Source organism: Podarcis vaucheri (assembly GCF_965113315.1).
Source record: "Podarcis vaucheri genome assembly, chromosome: 16".
Taxonomy (NCBI): domain Eukaryota; kingdom Metazoa; phylum Chordata; class Lepidosauria; order Squamata; family Lacertidae; genus Podarcis; species Podarcis vaucheri.
Genome location: NC_138754.1, coordinates 24,090,958 through 24,110,865, shown reverse-complemented (window position 1 = coordinate 24,110,865; position 19,908 = coordinate 24,090,958). Strand labels below are relative to the sequence as shown.

At 44.9% G+C, this 19,908-nt stretch overlaps 2 protein-coding genes across 5 annotated transcripts; both read right to left on the bottom strand.

The window, feature by feature from the left end:
* Nucleotides 1–2,175: 2,175 nt before the first annotated feature.
* On the bottom strand, nt 2,176–12,877 carry LOC309521116 (uncharacterized protein). Of its 4 annotated transcripts, none has more exons than XM_082203463.1 (7): nt 12,704–12,877; nt 8,159–8,387; nt 7,013–7,124; nt 6,679–6,797; nt 6,493–6,569; nt 4,090–4,194; nt 2,176–2,393 (listed from the first exon to the last, which is right to left on the bottom strand). In XM_082203463.1, the coding sequence occupies exons 2-7, from the start codon at nt 8,381–8,383 to the stop codon at nt 2,234–2,236; spliced, it is 798 nt and encodes a 265-aa protein (XP_082059589.1). In that variant the 5' UTR covers nt 8,384–8,387; nt 12,704–12,877; the 3' UTR covers nt 2,176–2,233. The 4 variants fall into 4 exon arrangements, with proteins under 4 accessions (XP_082059589.1, XP_082059590.1, XP_082059591.1 ...); XM_082203464.1 differs by having other exon boundaries at nt 4,090–4,191; XM_082203465.1 differs by having other exon boundaries at nt 6,522–6,569.
* A 1,123-nt stretch (nt 12,878–14,000) lies between these two features.
* On the bottom strand, nt 14,001–18,499 carry LOC309521284 (phospholipase A2-like). The gene is made up of 4 exons (XM_082203619.1): nt 18,207–18,499; nt 17,368–17,542; nt 15,882–16,009; nt 14,001–14,291 (listed from the first exon to the last, which is right to left on the bottom strand). Exons 1-4 carry the CDS (start codon nt 18,238–18,240, stop codon nt 14,170–14,172), a joined length of 459 nt encoding a protein of 152 aa, XP_082059745.1. The 5' UTR covers nt 18,241–18,499; the 3' UTR covers nt 14,001–14,169.
* Nucleotides 18,500–19,908: the final 1,409 nt, after the last annotated feature.

The following is a 19,908-nucleotide window of genomic DNA, read 5'->3' as shown; positions in this document are numbered from 1 at the left end:
CTATTTTCATCAGAGAAATGTTGGAAGGTATGACAATGGTCAGATGGGCTGCAGGTTCCCCACTCCAGCTGTAATGGTATGTTCCGCTGTAAACAAATCAATTCATCATCTAATCTTCGTCATCTAATCTTCCTTGCTGTTTTATACTGTATTGTTTTAATTAGTGTTTTTATACTTGTTTTGATTCTGTGTGGAGTGCCCTACCCGGGTGGATGGAGCAGCCAAGTAATTTCGTTGTCCCCGAGAGGGGGCAATGACAATAAAGATATTATTATTATTAATATTATTATTATTATTATTATTATTATTATTATTATTATTATTATTATTATTAATTCTGTAGTTGTTGTTTTCTCAAAATAATAATAATAGACAAGGAATCTTGAGGAGAGGGATTTGGTGTGTTACAAGTTTCTATCAAACCCAGAAAAATGATACACTCCCTTGAGAAACATTATTTTTTTTTAGTTTATTTTCTCCTTCAGATCTATAAGGACTAGAAACTTGTGTACTGCTTTTGTTTTTAAACTGAAATCTGATAGAATCAGGAGGCTGTATCCAGTTCCATTTAACAGATTTCATGTAGACAACACACACATTACAGTGGTACCTCAGGTTACATACGCTTCAGGTTACATACGCTTCAGGTTACAGACTCCGCTAACCCGGAAATATTACCTCGGGTTAAGAACTTTGCTTCAGGATGAGAACAGAAATCGTGCTCCGGTGGCGCGGCAGCAGCAGGAGGCCCCATTAGCTGAAGTGGTGCTTCAGGTTAAGAACAGTTTCAGGTTAAGAACAGACCTCCAGAACAAATTAAGTTCTTAACCTGTGGTACCACTGTATTCAGATCCAACTGTGCCATTATACAAGGCCAGGTTGAAAAGAACTGTGTATTTTCACGGGTCTAAACAGGACTGCTTAAGTTTCACCCTTATTGCAAAAGCAATGAGAAACTACTTTTTAAAAACTCCCAAATTAAAAAAAAGAGTTTGCCGTATTAGGAGTTGGGGTGGATAGTGTTTGAGAAACACTTTCTGTTTGTACAAATACAAATTGTTTATTGTCTATGTGCAAAAATACTGTAAACAAGTTGAAACATTAGCAGGATTTTAAGTAAACGCTTGCAACTAGCAGAAAAATAGATAAAATTAAGGGAAATAATAATTGGAAAAGTGTAAGTATGGAAATGTAGAAGAACTTGGTTAAAATAAGGAACCAGAAGAGGGTACGGAGGGAAGTCCAGAGATTTAAAGAATCTCAAAGAGAAGGTTTGTGAAAAGGCATTTTTATAAATTTAGATTTGGTAGAAATGTGAGTTAATTATTGTTTTTATTTGTGAAAATATAACTGTGATAAATTAATAAAAAAATTATTTACAAAAAAGGAGACAAACACCTTCTGTTATTTTTATAGAAAAAGAGGTGCTGGAACTCACCACGCACACCTCCCTTGTTCTCTTATAACGGCTATACAGTGGTGCCTCGCAAGACGAAATTAATTCGTTCCGCGAGTTTTTTCGTCTTGCGAGTTTTTTCATCTTGCGAAGCACGGTTTCAATTTTTTCAAAAAAAATCTTCAAAAACCTCAAAAAAGGCTACCACACCGCGTGCTATGAGTTGCTCCCCGAAGTCAAGTCGCAACTGCACCTCTTCAAGCAATGCACCCTGTATTACTGTAACGGTTTTAAGAAAAAGGAAACAAACTTGCAAGACGTTTCCGTCTTGCGAAGCAAGCCCATAGGGAAATTCGTCTCGCGAAGCAACTCAAAAAACGAAAAACTCTTTCGTCTTGCGAGTTTTTCGTCTTGAGAGGCATTCGTCTTGCGAGGTAGATCCCACCTGAAAAGTGCCGGAACTGAGTTCTGGTGAGTTCCGGCTTTAAAAAAAACCTGATCCAGTTTATGTGGTTCATTCGGTATTGTAGCCTGAATGCCGAAAGCTGGAGACAACCGAAGACTGGGAAAGTGAGAAAGGAGCCAAAATGGACAGATCTGCCCATCCACCCCGCACAGCGCTACAGTTCCCCGCACCCTTAACAAGTTATGGTCCCCAACATCTTCAATGGCTGTCAAAGTAGTGTAACAGTGTTTTAAATGGGATGCGAGCTTGGTTAGCCATTTTGTCTCTCCCTCCCTCCTCTGGAGGTGTTAGGACATCAGAACCACCACACGGGTAAGGATCATGCACTGAACTTTCATTTGCTTAGCATCTTCCACTACACCAAGAGACATCTAGGCCCCCGTAGGGTGGGAACTGGGGCCCGGATTTTCATTATCCTGTGTGTCTTCTTTTCTGACTCTCGGCTGGGCCGGCAAAGGTGCGTTCAGAACTGAGGATGTGCTCGCTGGGCTGGCGCTTTGGATAGAATCAGTCGGACCGTTGTCAGCAGTCCTGGAAGAGAAAGAGAAACTGCCCCCGTGAGGAATCCCTAATATCTCATGATGGCGGCGCGTCTGCGCTGCCATCGTAGACCCCACTCAAACCACACAGTCATGGCTCCCCCAAGGAATCATGGGAGCTGCCATCCGTTCAGGTTGCTGAGCCTCATTAGAATTCCTGCTCCATGATTGCAGTCATGGGATTGTTGTCTGTCACATGACGGTCCATGTTTTGACTCCACAGTGGGAAGTGACGGAGACAGGATGTTTGTGTTACTGTGTTCTGTGAAGTGGGACTATTGTCCTTTGTTTTTTTCCTCTTTGCTGTTTATACGTGTGTTTATACGTAAATAAAGTAGATTAGCCAAAATGCTGAGTTGCTGAGGTCTGTCATGCATGACCTGCAACGACTCTGCGGATCCCTAAGTGTGCTGGTGTGGGTTGGCATTGGTCGCTGTGATGTTCGGGCTGAAGAAAGCTTTTGAAGCTCCCAAATGAAAGACCAGGAGGGAGAGAACATGCCAGTCGGGCATGTGTCTCTACCAGGGTCCTACTCAAGTGTAGGCTGAACTCCTGACACTTATCCCCCTCACGGAGCTACTATTCCCAGAGTTCCCTGGGCAGAGGGATTGCTAGTTGGACTACTCTGGAAATTGTAGCATTGTGATGGGGCGTTGGAATTCTTCTAATCCCCCGTTTTGTGTTTTGATATGGTATTTTGTGTTTTTATATTGTGATTTTATGTTGAGACCTGTGCGTATAGGGCAGGGCAGTGGTACCTTGGTTCTCGAACCTAATCCGTTCCAGGAGTCTGTTCGAATCCCGAAACTGTTCCAAAACCAAGACGCTGCTTCTGATTGGCTGCAGGAGCTCCCTGCACTCAAGTGGAAGCCACATCAGATATTTGGCTTCCAAAAAACGTTCGCAAACTGGAACACTTACTTCTGTGTTTGTGGCATGTGGGAACCGATTTGTTCAACAACTAAGCCATTCGAGAACCAAGGTATCACTGTATACAAATTTAATAAATAACAACAACTATCAGCACCCTTTGCAAACTACAGTTCCCACGATTCTTCTGTGGGTTGGAGCCATGACCGTTTCAAGTGGTATTAATTAAACAACTGTTTTAAAGTGGATTTGTTAAAGACTGCTTTTTAGGGATAGCAATGTGTTTTAGCTTTTGTTGTGGTTTCATATTGGTTTCCCGAAAGCACACCCTGCCCCTCGAAAGGACCCCTGCCACTGCCTCGTCTTTGGCAGCGTCATCCTCTGCCTCGGCCAGGGGTCTACGGGGTGCAGAGCCCATGCTGCTGGCCTGGGCGGCGGAGGCAGCTTCCTCGCTGCCGCTGCTTCCTCCTGCTCGGCTTCGGATTGGCATCCGCAGCTTCGGATTGGCTGCAGGAGCTTCCGGCAGCCAATCCAAAGCCATGCCGGTTTAGCGTGGGGACTGACCGAGTGGGCGGCAGGATCCGCAAGGTTCGTGGGCTGGATTAATGAGCCCAGTGGGCTACATCTGGCCCCCAGGCCTTAGTTTGCCGACCCCTGATTTAGGGCCTGGTTCAAGGCCATGGGATTTCTCTAGCAGAAGCGCCTCAGAGATGCCACACAGGCCAGCTCTTTGTGCCCACTGTCAAAACAAAACACCTCCTTGCACAGGCGGAGTGAGGACCATGAATGTGTGGACAACCTCGAAAGAGAAACTCTACCTCGGAAAAGTGGAGGGTTTCGCCCTGCTGAAGGTGTTGCTAACCAGGAATGAGGAACGGCAGCCACCGGGGCTCAGTATAACAGGATGCAGGTCGACTGTACTGCTAGAAACGAAGAAAGGAAATGGTTCGGTATTGTGTTATGTCTCACTTTTCCCACCAAAAGGCACTCAAGGTGGCTGACCATCATCCACACAAGCCAGGGGCGCCGACATAAAAAATATTGGGGGAGCCCGCGAAAGCTCATGAATAATAAATAAGCTCATGAATATGCAGATAAAGTGGCGCCGCCTCCTCGTGAGCGAATAGGGGAGAGCGTGCTGCGCCTACTAATCAGCTCCGAAGGAAAGCGGGGGGAGCTTTTGCTCGGGAGGGAGGGCAGGAGGCATGCAGCCTGACCCTGTGCATTTTGGGCTGGGGGAGGGGCGACGGTGGCGCTGTGCTGGAGGGGCGCCTGAGATTATTGGGGGGGCAGAGCCCCCCCAAACGAATTTTTGAGGGGGCTCGGGCCCCCTCAGGCCCCATGGAGTCGGCGCCAATGACAAGCACATTTAAAACATATTAATTACCCCCAAAGTATCCTGTGAACTGTCTTTTCCCCATTATAGAACAATAACCCAATGTTTCCTTAACAAACTACAGTTCCCACCATAGCTGTCAACGTTTCCCTTTTTTTAAGGGAAATTCCCTTATTCCGAATAGGATTCCTCGCAAGAAAAGGGAAAAGTTGACAGCTGTGGTTCCCACAGTTCTTGTGGGTGTTGCGCATGGTGTATGCAGAGCCATACACAGGTAAAATAGTAGGGGCTGAACAAACTTCATCGTACTTAACAACAGCCAGATCAAGCCCTTTTAGGGGCAAAAGGCCTGTCCGAATAAAAACATTTGATCTCCCAGTGTAAACAGCTGGATATCTTCTTGCATTTTGCTACACCGGGGAAGTTGTTTGCTTGCTATGCATCTGGATATATTAAGTTATCATAATCAAATTTTGCAAGGAGCAGGTTTTCATCCTTGTTTGAATCCAATTGGACACTGTTTTGAATCAAGATGGTGGACTGAACCTTTCAACACTACACTGATTTTAACCACCGATATCAAAACTGCACAGATTTTTTGTTTGTTTGTTTCTTCGAATTCCCAAGGAACATGGGCCCATAGCAGCTAGAACATAATAAATAAATTCAATTTTTTTCAATGAATAAAGTCCTTCATTACTCCCTTGACTGGATTAAGATTACAGTGGTACCTCAGGTTACATACACTTCAGGTTTCAGACACTTCAGGTTACAGACTCCGCTAAACAAGAAATATTACCTCGGGTTAAGAACTTTGCTTCAGGATGAGAACAGAAATCGTGCTCAAGCAGCACGGTGGCAGCAGGAGGCACCATTAGCTAAAGTGGTGCTTCAGGTTAAGAACAGTTTCAGGTTAAGAACGGACCTCCGGAACGAATTAAGTACTTAACCCAAGGTACCACTGTACTTAATTTTGTCACATTTACTACCTCTCATACTTCCATTGTCCACTTGTAGGGTGAATAGGGTGCTGCCCCACCAACCGCAATCTGCTCTCTTCCAACCCCTACCTGCCTGCCTTCCTCCTTAACTACCAGGGGAGGGGTTGGGAGTATCTGTTCAGCTTCCTCTTCCTCCTCAGTCTCAGTGTTGCCCTCATATAACTCGGCAGGGAAGATGATGGGGGGGACAAAACTCAAACTAGCTGGCTTTGCCTTTCATCGGCTCTGGCGCCACCTACTGTTGGGCTCCCTGCTTTCTGCCCTACCAGTCCCCATTGACATCAGCCACCGCTGCATCCAGCCCACCACTGCCTCCAAGCGCCTGTTGAAGACCAGTCTCGTTTGCACTTGTTGCTGAGTTGTAGATCTTGGTCTGAAGATCACAGGGCGGTTCACAACATTGTAAAAAAGTTGGTGATTGCCACCAACCTGGATGATTTTCAAAGAGGGCTGGAGGAGGCCACTAGCCACAATGGCTATGGTCTGCCTCCACAAATGCTTCATGGTATTGTTTTACCGCATGAGACCTGTCAAAGTTTCTGTAAAAAAACAAAACCCCAAAACCCACTTTACTACAATGCTTCCCAAATTTGGGACTTCTTGGACTATAACTCCCATCCATAGCTGTCAACGTTTTCCTTTTTTAAAGGGAAATTCCCTTATTCCGAATAGGATTCCTCGCAAGAAAAGGGAAAAGTTGACAGCTATGCTCCCATCATCCGTAGCTAGCAGGACCAGTCGTCAGGGATGATGGAATTGTAGTTCAAAAACAGCTGGAGACCCAATTTTGGGAAACACGGCTTCTTAACGTCTCTATCCCACCCATGGCCTTGCCACTTTGAGACCCCCCGCCCCGCCCACCTTGCCCTTCAATCAGCTCCCACCTCTTTTGATTGACTGGTGATATGCCAACCTGGGGCTGCTTCAAGTCCACGTTCAAAGAAGCCGTCGACCTCTCTGCCTGTTTGGGGGTGGAGAGGGAAGACCCGTTATTGCCCAGTCCACCAAAATGGACAGATTTGTTGATTTCCTACTGGGGATGAGGGCGGGCAAAGCATCTTGGTACAAACCTGCTTTGGGTAAGGACCAAAGACTTTGGGCATGGCTGCAACAACCTGCTCCGGAAGCCTGGCTTGGCCTGGCATGGTCTTCCTTGCCCGTCTCTCCAACTGTGATGCCCTCTTGGCCGCTGAAAAGGAGTAAAAAAAAGTAGTTTGTTACTACTGGAGTACTGGTGCCGGGAGTTGTTGTCCTGCGACGGATAAACTCCAGAATCCAGGATTCCTCGGAAAGGAAGGAACCATGTCTTTAGTGGCATGGCATGTCCATAGCCCCTCCTGGCTGGAGCAAAGTCCAGGAGTAGCCCCTTCCCAGCCCTTCTACCTAGAGGAAGGCAGGACCAACCAAAAGCGTAGTTGCTGGCCTTCTGCATCTCCCGTTTCAGCTGTTCTACCTCTTCTTGAATCTCCTCCATTTCCATTGAGTTGCTGTGTTTGAATAGTGAAGAGATCTTGGCCTGGAAGAGAAGGGTTGGCTGGGTGGAAGATAGGCTGGGCACCATGGCAGGGCTGGAGAAACTTATCCTGACCTGTCACCACTACAATAATAATAATAATAATAATAATAATAATAATAATAATAATAATAATAATTTATTTATTTATACCATGCCCATCTGGCTGAGTTTCCCCAGCCACTCTGGGCGGCTCCCAATCGAGTGTTAAAAACAATACAGCAGTAAATATTAAAAACTTCCTTAAACAGGGCTGCCTTCAGATGTCTTTTAAATATAGGATAGCTGCTTATTTCCTTGACATCTGCTGGGAGGGCGTTCCACAGGGTGGGCGCCACTACCAAGAAGGCCCTCTGCCTGGTTCCCTGTAACCCCTCACTTCTCACAGGAAGGGAACTGCCAGAAGGCCCTCAGAGATGGACCTCAGAGCTGAACGATGGGGGTGGAGACGCTCCTTCAGGTACACAGGACCGAGGCCGTTTAGCGCTTTAAAGGTCAGCACCAACACTTTGAATTGTGCTTGGAAACGTACTGGAATACTGCTGCCTCCGCAGGCCAACCAGGACAGGTGAGTTGGACAACCCCCCCTGTCAATCACCTGCTGTCAGGTGGGGTTGCCCAGCCTGGTGGGTTTGTGTGGAGATTAGATGCAGGGCTAAGAACGGAATACGCTCAATTTTTGTTGTATATATTAGCAACCCCCCTCAAGTGGATTATTGGGATGGGGTGGCCCTCTGAGAGAGACTTCATTTGATGCAAAATGCTGCTGTTAAACACTTGACTGGCACAATGTGTTGGGCACAGGTGAGGTATCTCAGGACCCTGAACTGGGGTTTAGCCTCCACTGTGCTGAATCATCCATGTCTGGAAGCAGCCGGTTTACTATGAAGAGAGAAAGAGAAGCTCTAAATACAAACGAGGCGCAAAAGAGGCAAGCCTCAAAATGCAGAAAACTTCCATTTTGAGGCTTGCCTCTTTCTTTCTCGTTTCTCTCTCGAACCTCTTTTCCAGACATCTCGAGGTGCCCCCAGCTTTACCTTCAAGTAGGACGCCATACCCGCCTCCTCACTCTCCAGCTGTTTCCTCTTGCGCACAATCGACTCGCAGATTCCTGGGTTCTGCTCCATTTTGACATAAAGGTCCTGCAGGGATTTCTGGGTGTACGTCAGAGATTGCTTCTCAAAGTCCTCTGGGGAAATCCGCTTGCAGAAAGAGACATAGAGTGGGGATTCGTTGTCAAATTCACCCAAGGTCTCCATCATATCCCTGGAGAAGAAGGTAAAGAAGTTCTTGATTTTAATTATTTTAGTAATTTAGTAATTTATTATTTTAGTAATCGCCTTCCACAGTCTCTTTTTTAGGATTTTCAGTTTTATACATTTCAATAATTTTACAATCATTTTAACATTTCAAAAGTCGAGTTCCTTCCCCCTCTTTCTGCGGTTGCTTCATTTTTTAAATATATTTTCTGCATATTCCAAAAAATATATACTCTTTTTAAAAAAATAATATTTATTAGATTTCCAACAAATTAAACACAACACTACAAAAAACCAAAAAAGAAAAAACATACAATACAATACAATACAAAATGAAACAAACAAAACAAAACAAAAACCATTTAAAACACAATCCAATTTCAACATCTTATCTTTCTTTCCCTTATTTTCTCGACCTCCTCACACCTCCCTTTTTGTATTCCACTTCTAATAATTGTTTCAGCAATTCCTTTCCATCTTCCTCTGTTTTCTATCCTATAATTGTCTTAAAACATTCTAACCATATTTTTCTCTTTAAAGCTCTATTAATCTATTTATACTTAATTCCTTATAGCATTTCTACTAAAGCCATATAACTTCATTCCAACATTTTTCTAACATTCATTAATTTTACAGTATTTCTGTAAATAGTCTTTAAACTTTTTCCAGTCTTCTTCCACCGACTCTTCCCCCTGGTCTCGGATTCTGCCAGTCATTTCCGACAATTCCATGTAGTCCATCAACTTCATCTGCCATTCTTCCCTGGTGGGTAAATCTTGTGTCTTCCAATATTTCGCGATGAGTATTCTTGCTGCTGTTGTTGCATACATAAAAAAAGTTCTATCCTTCTTTAACACCAATTGGCCGACCATGCCCAGGAGAAAGGCCTCTGGTTTCTTAAGGAATGTATATTTAAATACTTTTTTCATTTCATTATATATCATCTCCCAGAATGTCTTAATCCTTGGGCATGTCCACCAAAGGTGAAAGAATGTACCTTCAGTCTAATTACATTTCCAACATTTATTGTCGGGCAAATGGTAAATTTTTGCAAGCTTGACTGGTGTCATGTACCACCTATAAATCATTTTCATTAAATTTTCTCTTAAGGCATTACATGCCGTGAATTTCATACCTGTGGTCCAAATTAACCTCATTTACTCATTTACTCATGTACTTTAAATATATACTCTTATGTAACTGCAGGTTATTACAATAATCCAATGTTCTGATCTGTTTACATTTTATTTGCAAATATTAAATAAACCATTTCCATTCTTTTATAAAAAGTTTGTTATCTTGATTTCTTATTTTTCAGGTACGTTTTGCCATCTCCACATATTCCATAAGTTTTTGTATCCATTCCTCTTTCTCTGGGACTTCTTCTTTCCATTTTTGGGCGAATAACATTCTATACAGTTTGTGTAGTTCTGTTCCTATAATCTCCAAAAAGGAAAGCTTCTGGGTTTGTTTTTTACAAATGTTATTTTAAACATCTTTTTCAATTCATTATATATCATTTCCCAGTCTCAAGGCTGTTTACATATATACCTATTTGTGTGCATTCTTGGAGATGTGGAGACGGTCACCAACCTGGATTGCTTTAAAGGGGGATTAGACAAAAATTAATGGAGGGGAAGGCAACCCATGGCTATGTTCTGCCTCTGTGGTTGGAGACGGTCAATGGCAGTACCAGAAATGAAATTTGTGGGGTGTGCAGGGGTCACAGAAGGGGCAAAGTATATTTCTAAGCGGTGAGCTGTGTCCCACAGGCTACCATTGTCAGTTTGCATTTCTTATTACAGAAAGTATGGGTCTGATGTGTAGAGATCTTTCCTATTCTAATTTATTCAAGAGGGTTCTGGAAGCTTCTCTGTTTGAAAGCAGCAAGCAGAAGGTTCGTGATGTTTGGGTTATTCCAGGCTTCCTCAACCTCGGCCCTCCAGATGTTTTGAGACTACAGTTCCCATCATCCCTGACCACTGGTCCTGCTAGCTAAGGATCATGGGAGTTGTAGGCCAAAAACATCTGGAGGGCCGAGGTTGAGGAAGCCTGGGTTATTCCTTCAGAGAAGCTGAGTACAGCTGGATTAAACTGATTGTTATCGCTTTCTGTGAAGATCATGCTGACTATAATAATAACAGATTCAATAAGCACACAAGACGTAGCCGGCTGTACTTTTGAATAAATAAGGTATAATATTCATTGTGTCAAATTGTAGATTTCAATGGAAGTCTCATAAAGTTCAATGAAAAAAGCAGAAGACCCAGTGGATTGTTTGACTATAATAATAGGCCAGAAGGACCTTGGTCTTAACTTTCTCTCTTTTCCTTCTGGTGTGGTGTTCTGTATGCTTAGTGTTAAGGTTTAGACTTATTATAAGTTCTTGTAAGTTTAAGTCTGCCGCAAGTGGATTTCTTATGGACAGTGCCAGTCCTGAACGCATTGGATTTGTGACGAGTTATGCTCATTTGCCTTCAGTAGCAGTAAAGTTCTGCTGGATGAAATACAGTTCCCTGTGATCTATTTTTGGGGAATCCTGCAACGTGTTTAAGTTGTTACTCTGCTAACTAGACATTGGAATCTGCTCTGGATCAATATTGAGTAGAATTCCATGACAACCGTATCTGAAAGGAAAATAACAGCAGTGGAGGAGGGGCAGGTGGAGTGGAGCTTCTGGGGGGGGGGGTTCTGGAGGGGAGAGTGCTGTTGTGCTTAGGTCCTGCTGGTGGATTTCACATTGGGGCATGCTGGGCAAAATGGGCCATTGGGCTGATTCAGTAATCAGTCTCTTCTTGGATTCTTATGCTTTGAGGTTTTGCGGGGGTGGAGTGGGGGGTTGGGTTGATCACGACTATGGTCTACGTGGAAGAATTAAAAGGCCCTCCCCGTGTGCAGCAATTGCAAACTGGAACAGGGCCTTTCACAGCTGTCTAGGCACATTAAATGCAATCACGTATTTGTCATGGGGTCCAGTTTTTCCCATTTCAGGTTTTTGATTGCAACCTCAATCAGAACGAATGTGAAACGGCGAATGTACAGATTGATAAGAAAGACTGGAACGGAAAGTGGAAGAGTTAGTTTAAAAATGTTAGCGCCAGCAAAATATACGGGGGAAATGCTCTGGAAATTATATTACGATGTTATCTAAGTCCCTAGTTATTGAGCGGAATATACGACTACAAATCTGCCATGCTGGAAAGGATAGCAAGAAATAAGCTCTTTCTATATAACATGCAGTGGAGTTGCAGGGTAAGGAGGAAATTTCGGTCAGCTGAGTTCAGGAAAATGGGTGTCATTACAAAATGCTTTATAACTATTGGACTGAGGCTAGTATTACTGTCTATTATTTACTGCTGAAAATATGCAACAGAACTTATGTAAGAAACGTTCTTGTTAGCAAAAGTTTGCTTAGTAATAGCAGAGAACTCTGGTCACATTTAGACCATGCATTTAAAACATTACGATGCCATTTTAAATAGGCAAAACTGCTCCCCCCCCCAAAAAAAAATATTGTGGGAGCTGTAGTTTAAGGGTGGTGAGAGTTATTAGGAGACCCCCCTATTCCCCTACCAGAGCTACAATTCACAGAGTTCCCTGTGAAGAGGGACTGGTTGTTAAACCACAGAACTGTAGCTCTGTGAAGGGAACAGGGGACTTCTGACAACTCTTAGTACCATTAGCAAACTACAGCTCCCAGAATTCTTTGGGGGGGCATGACTGTTTAAAATGTCATCACAGTGCTTTAGATGCATGGTGTGAAGGTGGCGTTAGTGTTGCTCAGGGGTAGGCAACCTAAGGCCCGGGGGCCGGATGCGGCCCAATTGCCTTCTAAATCCTACCTGCAGACGGTCTGGGAATCAGTGTGTTTTTACATGAGTAGAATGTGTCCTTTTATTTAAAATGCATCTCTGGGTTATTTGTGGGGCACAGGAATTCGTTTATCCCCCCCCCCGAAAAATATTGTCCAGCCCACCACATGGTCTGAGGGACAGTGGACTGGCCCACGGCTGGAAAAGTTTGCTGACCCCTGGTGTTGCTCCTTTGAGAACCCAGCAGGGAGGGAGGTGAGGGGGAAAACCAGAATTAGTTGCCCATGCCTCTCATTGGCTGAGGCTCCTCCTAACAACTGGTTGGACATTAGGTGGGCCATTAGCCCAATCCAGCAGGCTCTTCTTATATTCTTAAGAGGCAAAGACTCAGTCGTAATTCCCTCTGTGTTCAATGGGAGTTACTCCCCACGAAGTGTGTGGAGGATTACAGACAAAACCTTACAGCGGAAGCAGTGACTCCGCTAAGGCAAACGACTAACTAAAGTGGTACCTCTATTTGGCAGGTGTTACTTATTCCCAAAGGCTTTTATAGACCTGCAGTAGCCAAGTAGCTGATGCTTGGGGCCAGCTAGCCAGGAAAGGAGGTGCAGTTTTGACTCTGAGGTGGCTGGTAGAGAGCAGCTTTGCAAGGCAACCCATTCTGCTCTGATGCCCTATAGCTCCCAGCCTCAGGAGGAATTGTGACATCAGAGGCAGATGAGCCAATCCCTTACGTGTCCCAATTGTTGCCTCCAGCTATGCAATTGTAGCATCACAGATCAAAAGCAGCCAATCATCATTCCCAGCACCAGCTATCAATGGCTGCTAGCCTTGATGGTTATGTTCTATCTTCACTGTAAACGCTTTTGAGTACCAGTTGTTGGAATAACAAGACGGGAGAGCACTGTTGCACTTTGACCCATCTAGTCTGGCATCCTGTTCTCACAGCGACCAACTTACTGGGGTTCGCAAATATGATAAGGCAACTGCCTTCTACTGAACCAGACCATTGGGTCCATCTAGGTCAGCAGTGTCTACACTGACTGGCAGCAACTCTCCAGGGTTTTAGATAGGTGTCTCTCCTAGTCCTGCCTGGAGATTGAAACTAGGGCCTTCTACATGCAAGGCGAATGCTCTGTCAACTTAGCATTGCTTTTAAAGTCCTCATGAAAATTTGCCAGCATTTTACAGGGAATTTCTCCTAATATTCTAATTTTTAATGCTATTTTTGCCCAGTATACATTTTTGGCAAAGCCATTCCCCACAATATACAACTGTACCTTGGAAGTCGAACGGAATCCATTCTGGAAGTCTGTTCGACTTCCAAAACATTTGGAAACCAAGGCGCAGTTTCCAATTGGCTACAGGAATCTCCTGCAGCCAATTGGAAGCCGTGGAAGCCCCATTGGACGTTCGGCTTCCAAAAATAGTTCGTAAACCGGAACGGTCACTTTGAAAACCAAGGTATGACTATAATGCCTTATTGCATGTGGTTATCATTTTTATGCTTGAATTTTTATTTTATTTCTGCGAATTACTGGGCTGGTGAACTGCACTGCGAAATTTGGAGAAGGGCAAATTTCCAAAGGACATCTGTGTTTGGCTCCCATATCGTTTCACCGTTATGCATGTTGGGGAAATGAATCAAATTTCTTCCCCATCAGATGAACTCCTGATCGTCCACAATTTGCCAGGATATAAAGTGGCCACTTTCCAAGGATACCAGGCAGAGTGTGTGGAAACCATGACATCTGTGTCAAGCTGAATATTTGCAAATACAGCAGGGGGCGGGGGATAATAAAACACAGTTTTAGATGCCTGCTTTTATTTTATTCATGACTCAGGAAGCAATCCCTTTGCTGTAGAAAACACACAACGGCTGTATTGACCTTGTCTCAACCTCTCCAGTTGTCCGCCAAAGGATCATCATGCGTGAGAAGCAGCAGCGAGGGCCTTGGATGGTTTGTAGCACAAACATCACTTGCAGTGTTTGCTCGTGTCCAGCTGTTTATATTGCTCTTGGTATGGAGCCCCTGCAAAGCAGATGGCCGCACTACGGTCGCACTCGCAGACGAACGCCGCACATTCATCATTGTCATCTGAAGCAGGAAAAGGCCAAGTATGAACTGGGTGACTTCTTGGGAGAAGGGCCTTAGCCAAGTGGAAGGGCACTTGCCTTGCATGCAGAAGGTCCCAGGTTCAATCCCTGGCATCTCCAGGTAGGGCTGTAAGAGATGCCCTGCCTAAAATGCTGTCTGAAATCCCGGAGAGCCACTGCCAGTCAGTGCAGACAACACTGGACTACATGGACCAATGGTCTCACTCAGTGTTAGGCAGCTTCCTATTTACCGTAATTCAGTTTCTTTCTTTCTTTTTAAGAACCCTAAATTCTAGAATCCTAATTTGTTTTTAGGGGAAGGTTTGTAGCTCTGTTATAGAGCATCTGCTTTGCTCTCCTTGACTGAGATCTCTCACAAGCTCCACTACTGAACATAAATGCGGGGCTACCTTTGAAGGTGACTCGGAAACTACAATTAATCCAGAATGCGGCAGCTAGACTGGGGACTGGGAGTGGCCGCCGAGACCACATAACACCGGTCCTGAAAGACCTACGTTGGCTCCCAGTACATTTCTGAGCACAATTCAAAGTGTTGGTGCTGGCCTATAAAGCCCTAAATGGCCCAGTATACCTGAAGGAGCGTCTCCACCCCCATCATTCAGCCCGGGCACCAGGGTCCAGCTCAGAGGGCCTTCTGGCGGTTCCCTCACTACGAGAAGTGAAGTTACAGGGAACCAGGTAGAGGCCTTCTCAGTACTTGCACCCACCCTGTGAAATGCCCTCCTGGCAGATGTCAAGAGTTAAGCAACGATAGAATTTTTTGTAGACATCTGGAAGCAGCCCTGTTCCAGGAAGCTTTTACTGTTTGATGCTATATTTTGTCGGCAACTGCCCAGAACGGCTGGGGAAATCCAGTCAGATGGGCAGGATATAAGAAATAAATTATATTTATATTTATATTTATATTTATATTTATATTTATATTTATATTTATATATTATTATTATTATTATTATTATTATTATTATTATTATTATTATTAACAAGAGCCCTGCTTGACCAGACCAAAGGCCCAAATTGTCCAGCATCCAGTTCTCACAATGGCCATTCAGATGCTTGTGGCAGGATCCAAGCAGAAGAGCCCTTTCCCTCCTGTGGCTTCCAGCATTGCTACCTCTGACCATGGAGGCAGAACATCGTCACTTTGGCTAGTAGCCACTGATAGCCGCCTCCTCCCTGAATTTGTCCAATCTTCTCTGAAAGCCACCTGTTTAACTCTGGGATGGAGTATCTGCAACCAGTGCTATTTTTCTAGAAAAAGAGGTACCGGAACTCACTATGAACGCCTCCCTTGTTCTCTTATAATGGCTAAGGTGCCCACCTGGGAGACGCCAGAAGTTCTGGCTGAAAAATAAAGCCCTGTAAACATACAGATGTCAACCCAACACCTGCTGACCATTGGCCACACTGGCTGGGAGGGGGAGATGCTGGGAGTCCAGCATTATCGAGATGGCCAGGAACTGTGTCCATCCCTGATTTAAGACACTGGGGATTTAATTTGGAGGCTTGTGGAGAGAAAGCTGAACTAGGCCCTCTGACATAGCCAAAGCAGGGTGGAGGCTGCATTTACCGCTGCAGGTGACATCACTGCCTGAACAGCTGTAGGCGTAGGTCTTGGTGTAAGGGTTGTCTATGAGGAATTTGCATTCGGAATGCTTCTTGGCCTCACCATAGCATTGGTCGTGGATCTGGCAGCACCTGTTCGAAAATTAGAAACATTCGAGTTGATTTAACGAGCTTGGAAGACACTTAGCTGCTGCCTTGTTTAGTTGATTTCGTTGATTTCTCTAGACAATGTCACTGCACCCATTTAAAGCACACCAATCCACTTTAACCAGAAGAAAACAATGCAACAATCAGTAAGTATAGTTAAAAACAAATACTCAAAACCAATTCAAATCAAGGATAAGGTAAAAGGCCATATTGAAACACACGTCAACATTCTATGCCACACTAAAAGATTAAGTTAATACAACTCCAGAACAGGTATTATGTGGCATCTCTAACAGTGGCACTTCCACAGATCGAAGCAGTCAAGTGGGCACATACCAGTATCAGGGTAAGGTGATCTCGCAGGTAAACTGGTTCCAAGAGGTTAAAGGCTTTATATACTAATAGTTGTTGCTGTATGTAGATAGATCGCTAGATCCAAATGTGGGGCAGAATACCCTCCAATAAGAGAGAGCCACAGCAGAGGTTTTAAAACACAAAAACACACAGCAAAGTGAAGAGCGGGAATATACACTGTTAGACCTTTTAAACATCCCATTTTAAAGTCACTTGTATACAGAGCTTGCCCTTTCTATCCCTTTAGAACAACAGAGACCACACTATTTGATAAGTTTAAAAGAATAGTTTACTTACAAACTTCAAAGGTCAAATTCATGTGCTTTTCCATGCAGCAGCCAGAAAAACGCAGGTAAAAAGGCTAAGTTTACAAAATATGGCAAATGTTTCTGAACACACTTTCTGAGCTTGGAGCAGTCAAGCTCAGACATCCTCTCTGATAGGCTTCACATAGTAGATGTGAACAAACAACAGAAAGAAGGCAAAGAAAAAAAACTTTCCTAACTGCCCACAGGAGGTGAGAGGGTGTGACCTGGTCTAGCAACAACAGCTTATTCTGTGGTCTTAACCCCTTAATGCATTAACCCGAACTAAACATGCTAGTTATATGAGGTTGCATTTCCCACAAGAGTAACACCATGAACTTGGCCTGGTAGAAAATGAGCAACCAGTACATAACACTGAGCAGAGTTTTGTATGCTGACAAGCCCTCTCTTCTGCCAGCAATCATGCTTCAGCATTCTGCTGTAGTTGCAGCTCCCAACTTAAGTGCAACGTAAGCCCCAAATAGAGCAAATTTTTAAAGGTAGATTTGTTGCAGTAGAGTCTACTTTAAGCGTAGAAAACTGAAGTTCTGGTTTGTTCTTAAACCCCTCCTGCAAAATACTGACCACCTGCAGGTACCCTAATAAAATTAGGAGGTGCAAAGCCTTGGAACACGTTGGGGACGGGGGGGGGGGGCAGAGGGCAAAGATGAGAAATTGGCTTACTTGTCCAGCTCATCGACCGGTGTCCCGCTGCCCCCCAAGCCACAGTAGCAACCATAGTCTGCATAATCCTTCAGTGGGTCACTGCTGGGAATGGTGCATTTGATCATGTTATGGAATTGCAACAAGTTCCGAGGGATGGAGGCCGTGTCTGAGCCGACTAGAAAGGAGACATAAACTTCCCACAAGAGGAATTCGGTTAGGGTTAGGTTGACATTTCCCAGGCTTCTGAGAGCTGAAGCGTAATCCTGCCTGCTAAACGCAAGCTGGAAAGTAAAACCCCACCCTGAGGGTTCATTCCTGAGGCCAGGCTGCCCTTCGGTCTCCAAGCTGGAACATGCCAAGGCCCCTCACTGAATGACCACCCAGCCAGCACTCGCTCGCTCCTCACTTGGTGTGCCACATTCCCTGGACGGTGGGAACAGATCAGGCCCATGGATGGGGGAGGCAGGCAAGGGGCAACCTCAGCACAACCTGCCCCAGTGCTCCTCTCTGTGTCAGGGGGTTTCGCCTGCCAAGGGCTCCATCAGCCGGCTGTGTTCCCCTCTGCACAGCTGGACAGGTGATGCAATGCAGCCCTGCTTGTCTCTGGTAGGGGGTCGCTCTTGCAGTGTTGGTGATTTGCTTGCCCCGAGTGCTGGAAAGCCACACGACAGTGCTGGTCAAGGGAGCACACCAGGCAACAGAGGTGGTGTGCCAAAGGTACCATGAATTGTTAACCAAGAAGCATCCTTCAGAGGGAACCCAGCTAATAAAGGAATTTATCCCTTGCCCCCAACACAGCATATCCACTTCCCGTTTCAGTAGGAACACCCATTCATCCCTTAAGAGCCACAACTTACTTGATGCCAAGATTAGGAACCGAGCAAGGTTCATCCTGTCGGCTGTTAAGTCCTCGCAAGAAGGGTTTTCCTGTAGGGCGTTCGGCCTCTTTATACCTTCGCTTTCACCTTGGTCCCCAGCAAAATTCAAGATAAGATACCTGGAGGTTTGTGCGTGTTTACCTTTATGTAAGTGTTGCCCAGGTGATCTGTGATTAAACCAAGGCCACCTGAAAGCCAGCCATCTTATTTTCCGGGACTCCGCTTAGCTATCAGCTTTCCCACAGAAGAATGTTCTTGTTTTAAACTTTTGGGGCACTGTGTGTCGGGTGCTGGTGGGTAACAGCTCTGTAGGTTGGTGGTTTGAATCCCCGTGATGGGGTGAGCTCCCGTTGCTCGGTCCCAGCTCCTGCCAACCTAGCAGGCGGGAAGGTAAACAGCTCCGTGCGCTGCTCTGGTTCGCCAGAAGCGGCTTAGTCATGCTGGCCACATGACCCAGAAGCTGTACGCCGGCTCCCTCGGCCAATAAAGCGAGATTAGCACCACAACCCCAGAGTCGGTTACGACTGGACCTAATGGTCAGGGGTCCCTTTACCTTAAGCTTAGGGCTTATAATCTTCAAATGGAGAACTACTTCGCCCTTAGCCCACATGACCTTAGAAGCTGGATTTTTGATCAGGATGCCAACGTAAGACAGAGCATCCATCATTGCCGCCAATTACTCTATTTGGTACCCCCAAATTAAGACCCATCACTCAAGGCCCCATTACCTTGAGACTCTGACCTTCCCACAGCTACGCAGGACCTTTGCAGAACTAAGATTCTAGCAGATGCCCTCGTCATATTTAGAGGGAAGATTTCAGGGAATTCCCCTTATGGATCGCAAATGTATATCTGGATGCAATCAGGTAGAGGACATTACACACTATCTGCTGATTTGCCCCCTGTATACCACAGTTCTGGTATGCTGTGGTCTGGTACCTCGCTTCATTTAAAGATTTTCAGAGACTTTGAGACTAAAGATTTCATTTTGTACTTGTTACCAGACTTTGTAATGTAGTCAGCAGTGACTGCATGATTACATGAGCACTGTTCCACAGCATTTGATATTTCCATTTACATATATTCATTTGAAATAAGATAGGTTTATGAACCAATTCTATATCCTCCCACCACGCTGATGAAGAATTCTAAGAAATAGTAGTCAATATCCGGAATCACTGTCCAGTGTTGGACATCATATTTGCCGAATACACAAAGCTTCACAGCTTGTCTTTCATCTTACAAAGTCTGGTACCTCCCTTCATTTAAAGATTTTCAGAGACTTTGAGACTATTTGTACTTGTTGTGATTTGAAGGAATTCTATAAAGTTTGTCTGTTGCGTATGTACATGGTCATCATGTTGCCTAGACATTGCTGACGTTCTCTTTGCAACACAGGGCTTAGGAATCACAGGCAGGCAGAGTGCTGCTGTGCTCTGGTCCTGCTTTTGGGCTCCCCACTGGGGCATCTGATTGGCTGCTGAGAATAGGATGCTAGACTAGATGGGCCATTGACTTGACCTGATCTTATGTTCGCTAACCTTGCTTTGCCCTGGCTCTGCTACTTTCCACTGAATTGCCAACAGCTTTGCAAACAAAACAGGCAGCTGAGAGGCAAATTACACAGTGAGCAGGTGGCTGGATCCCCACACTCCTGCCTTTCTAGGCCTCAAAGGACAAG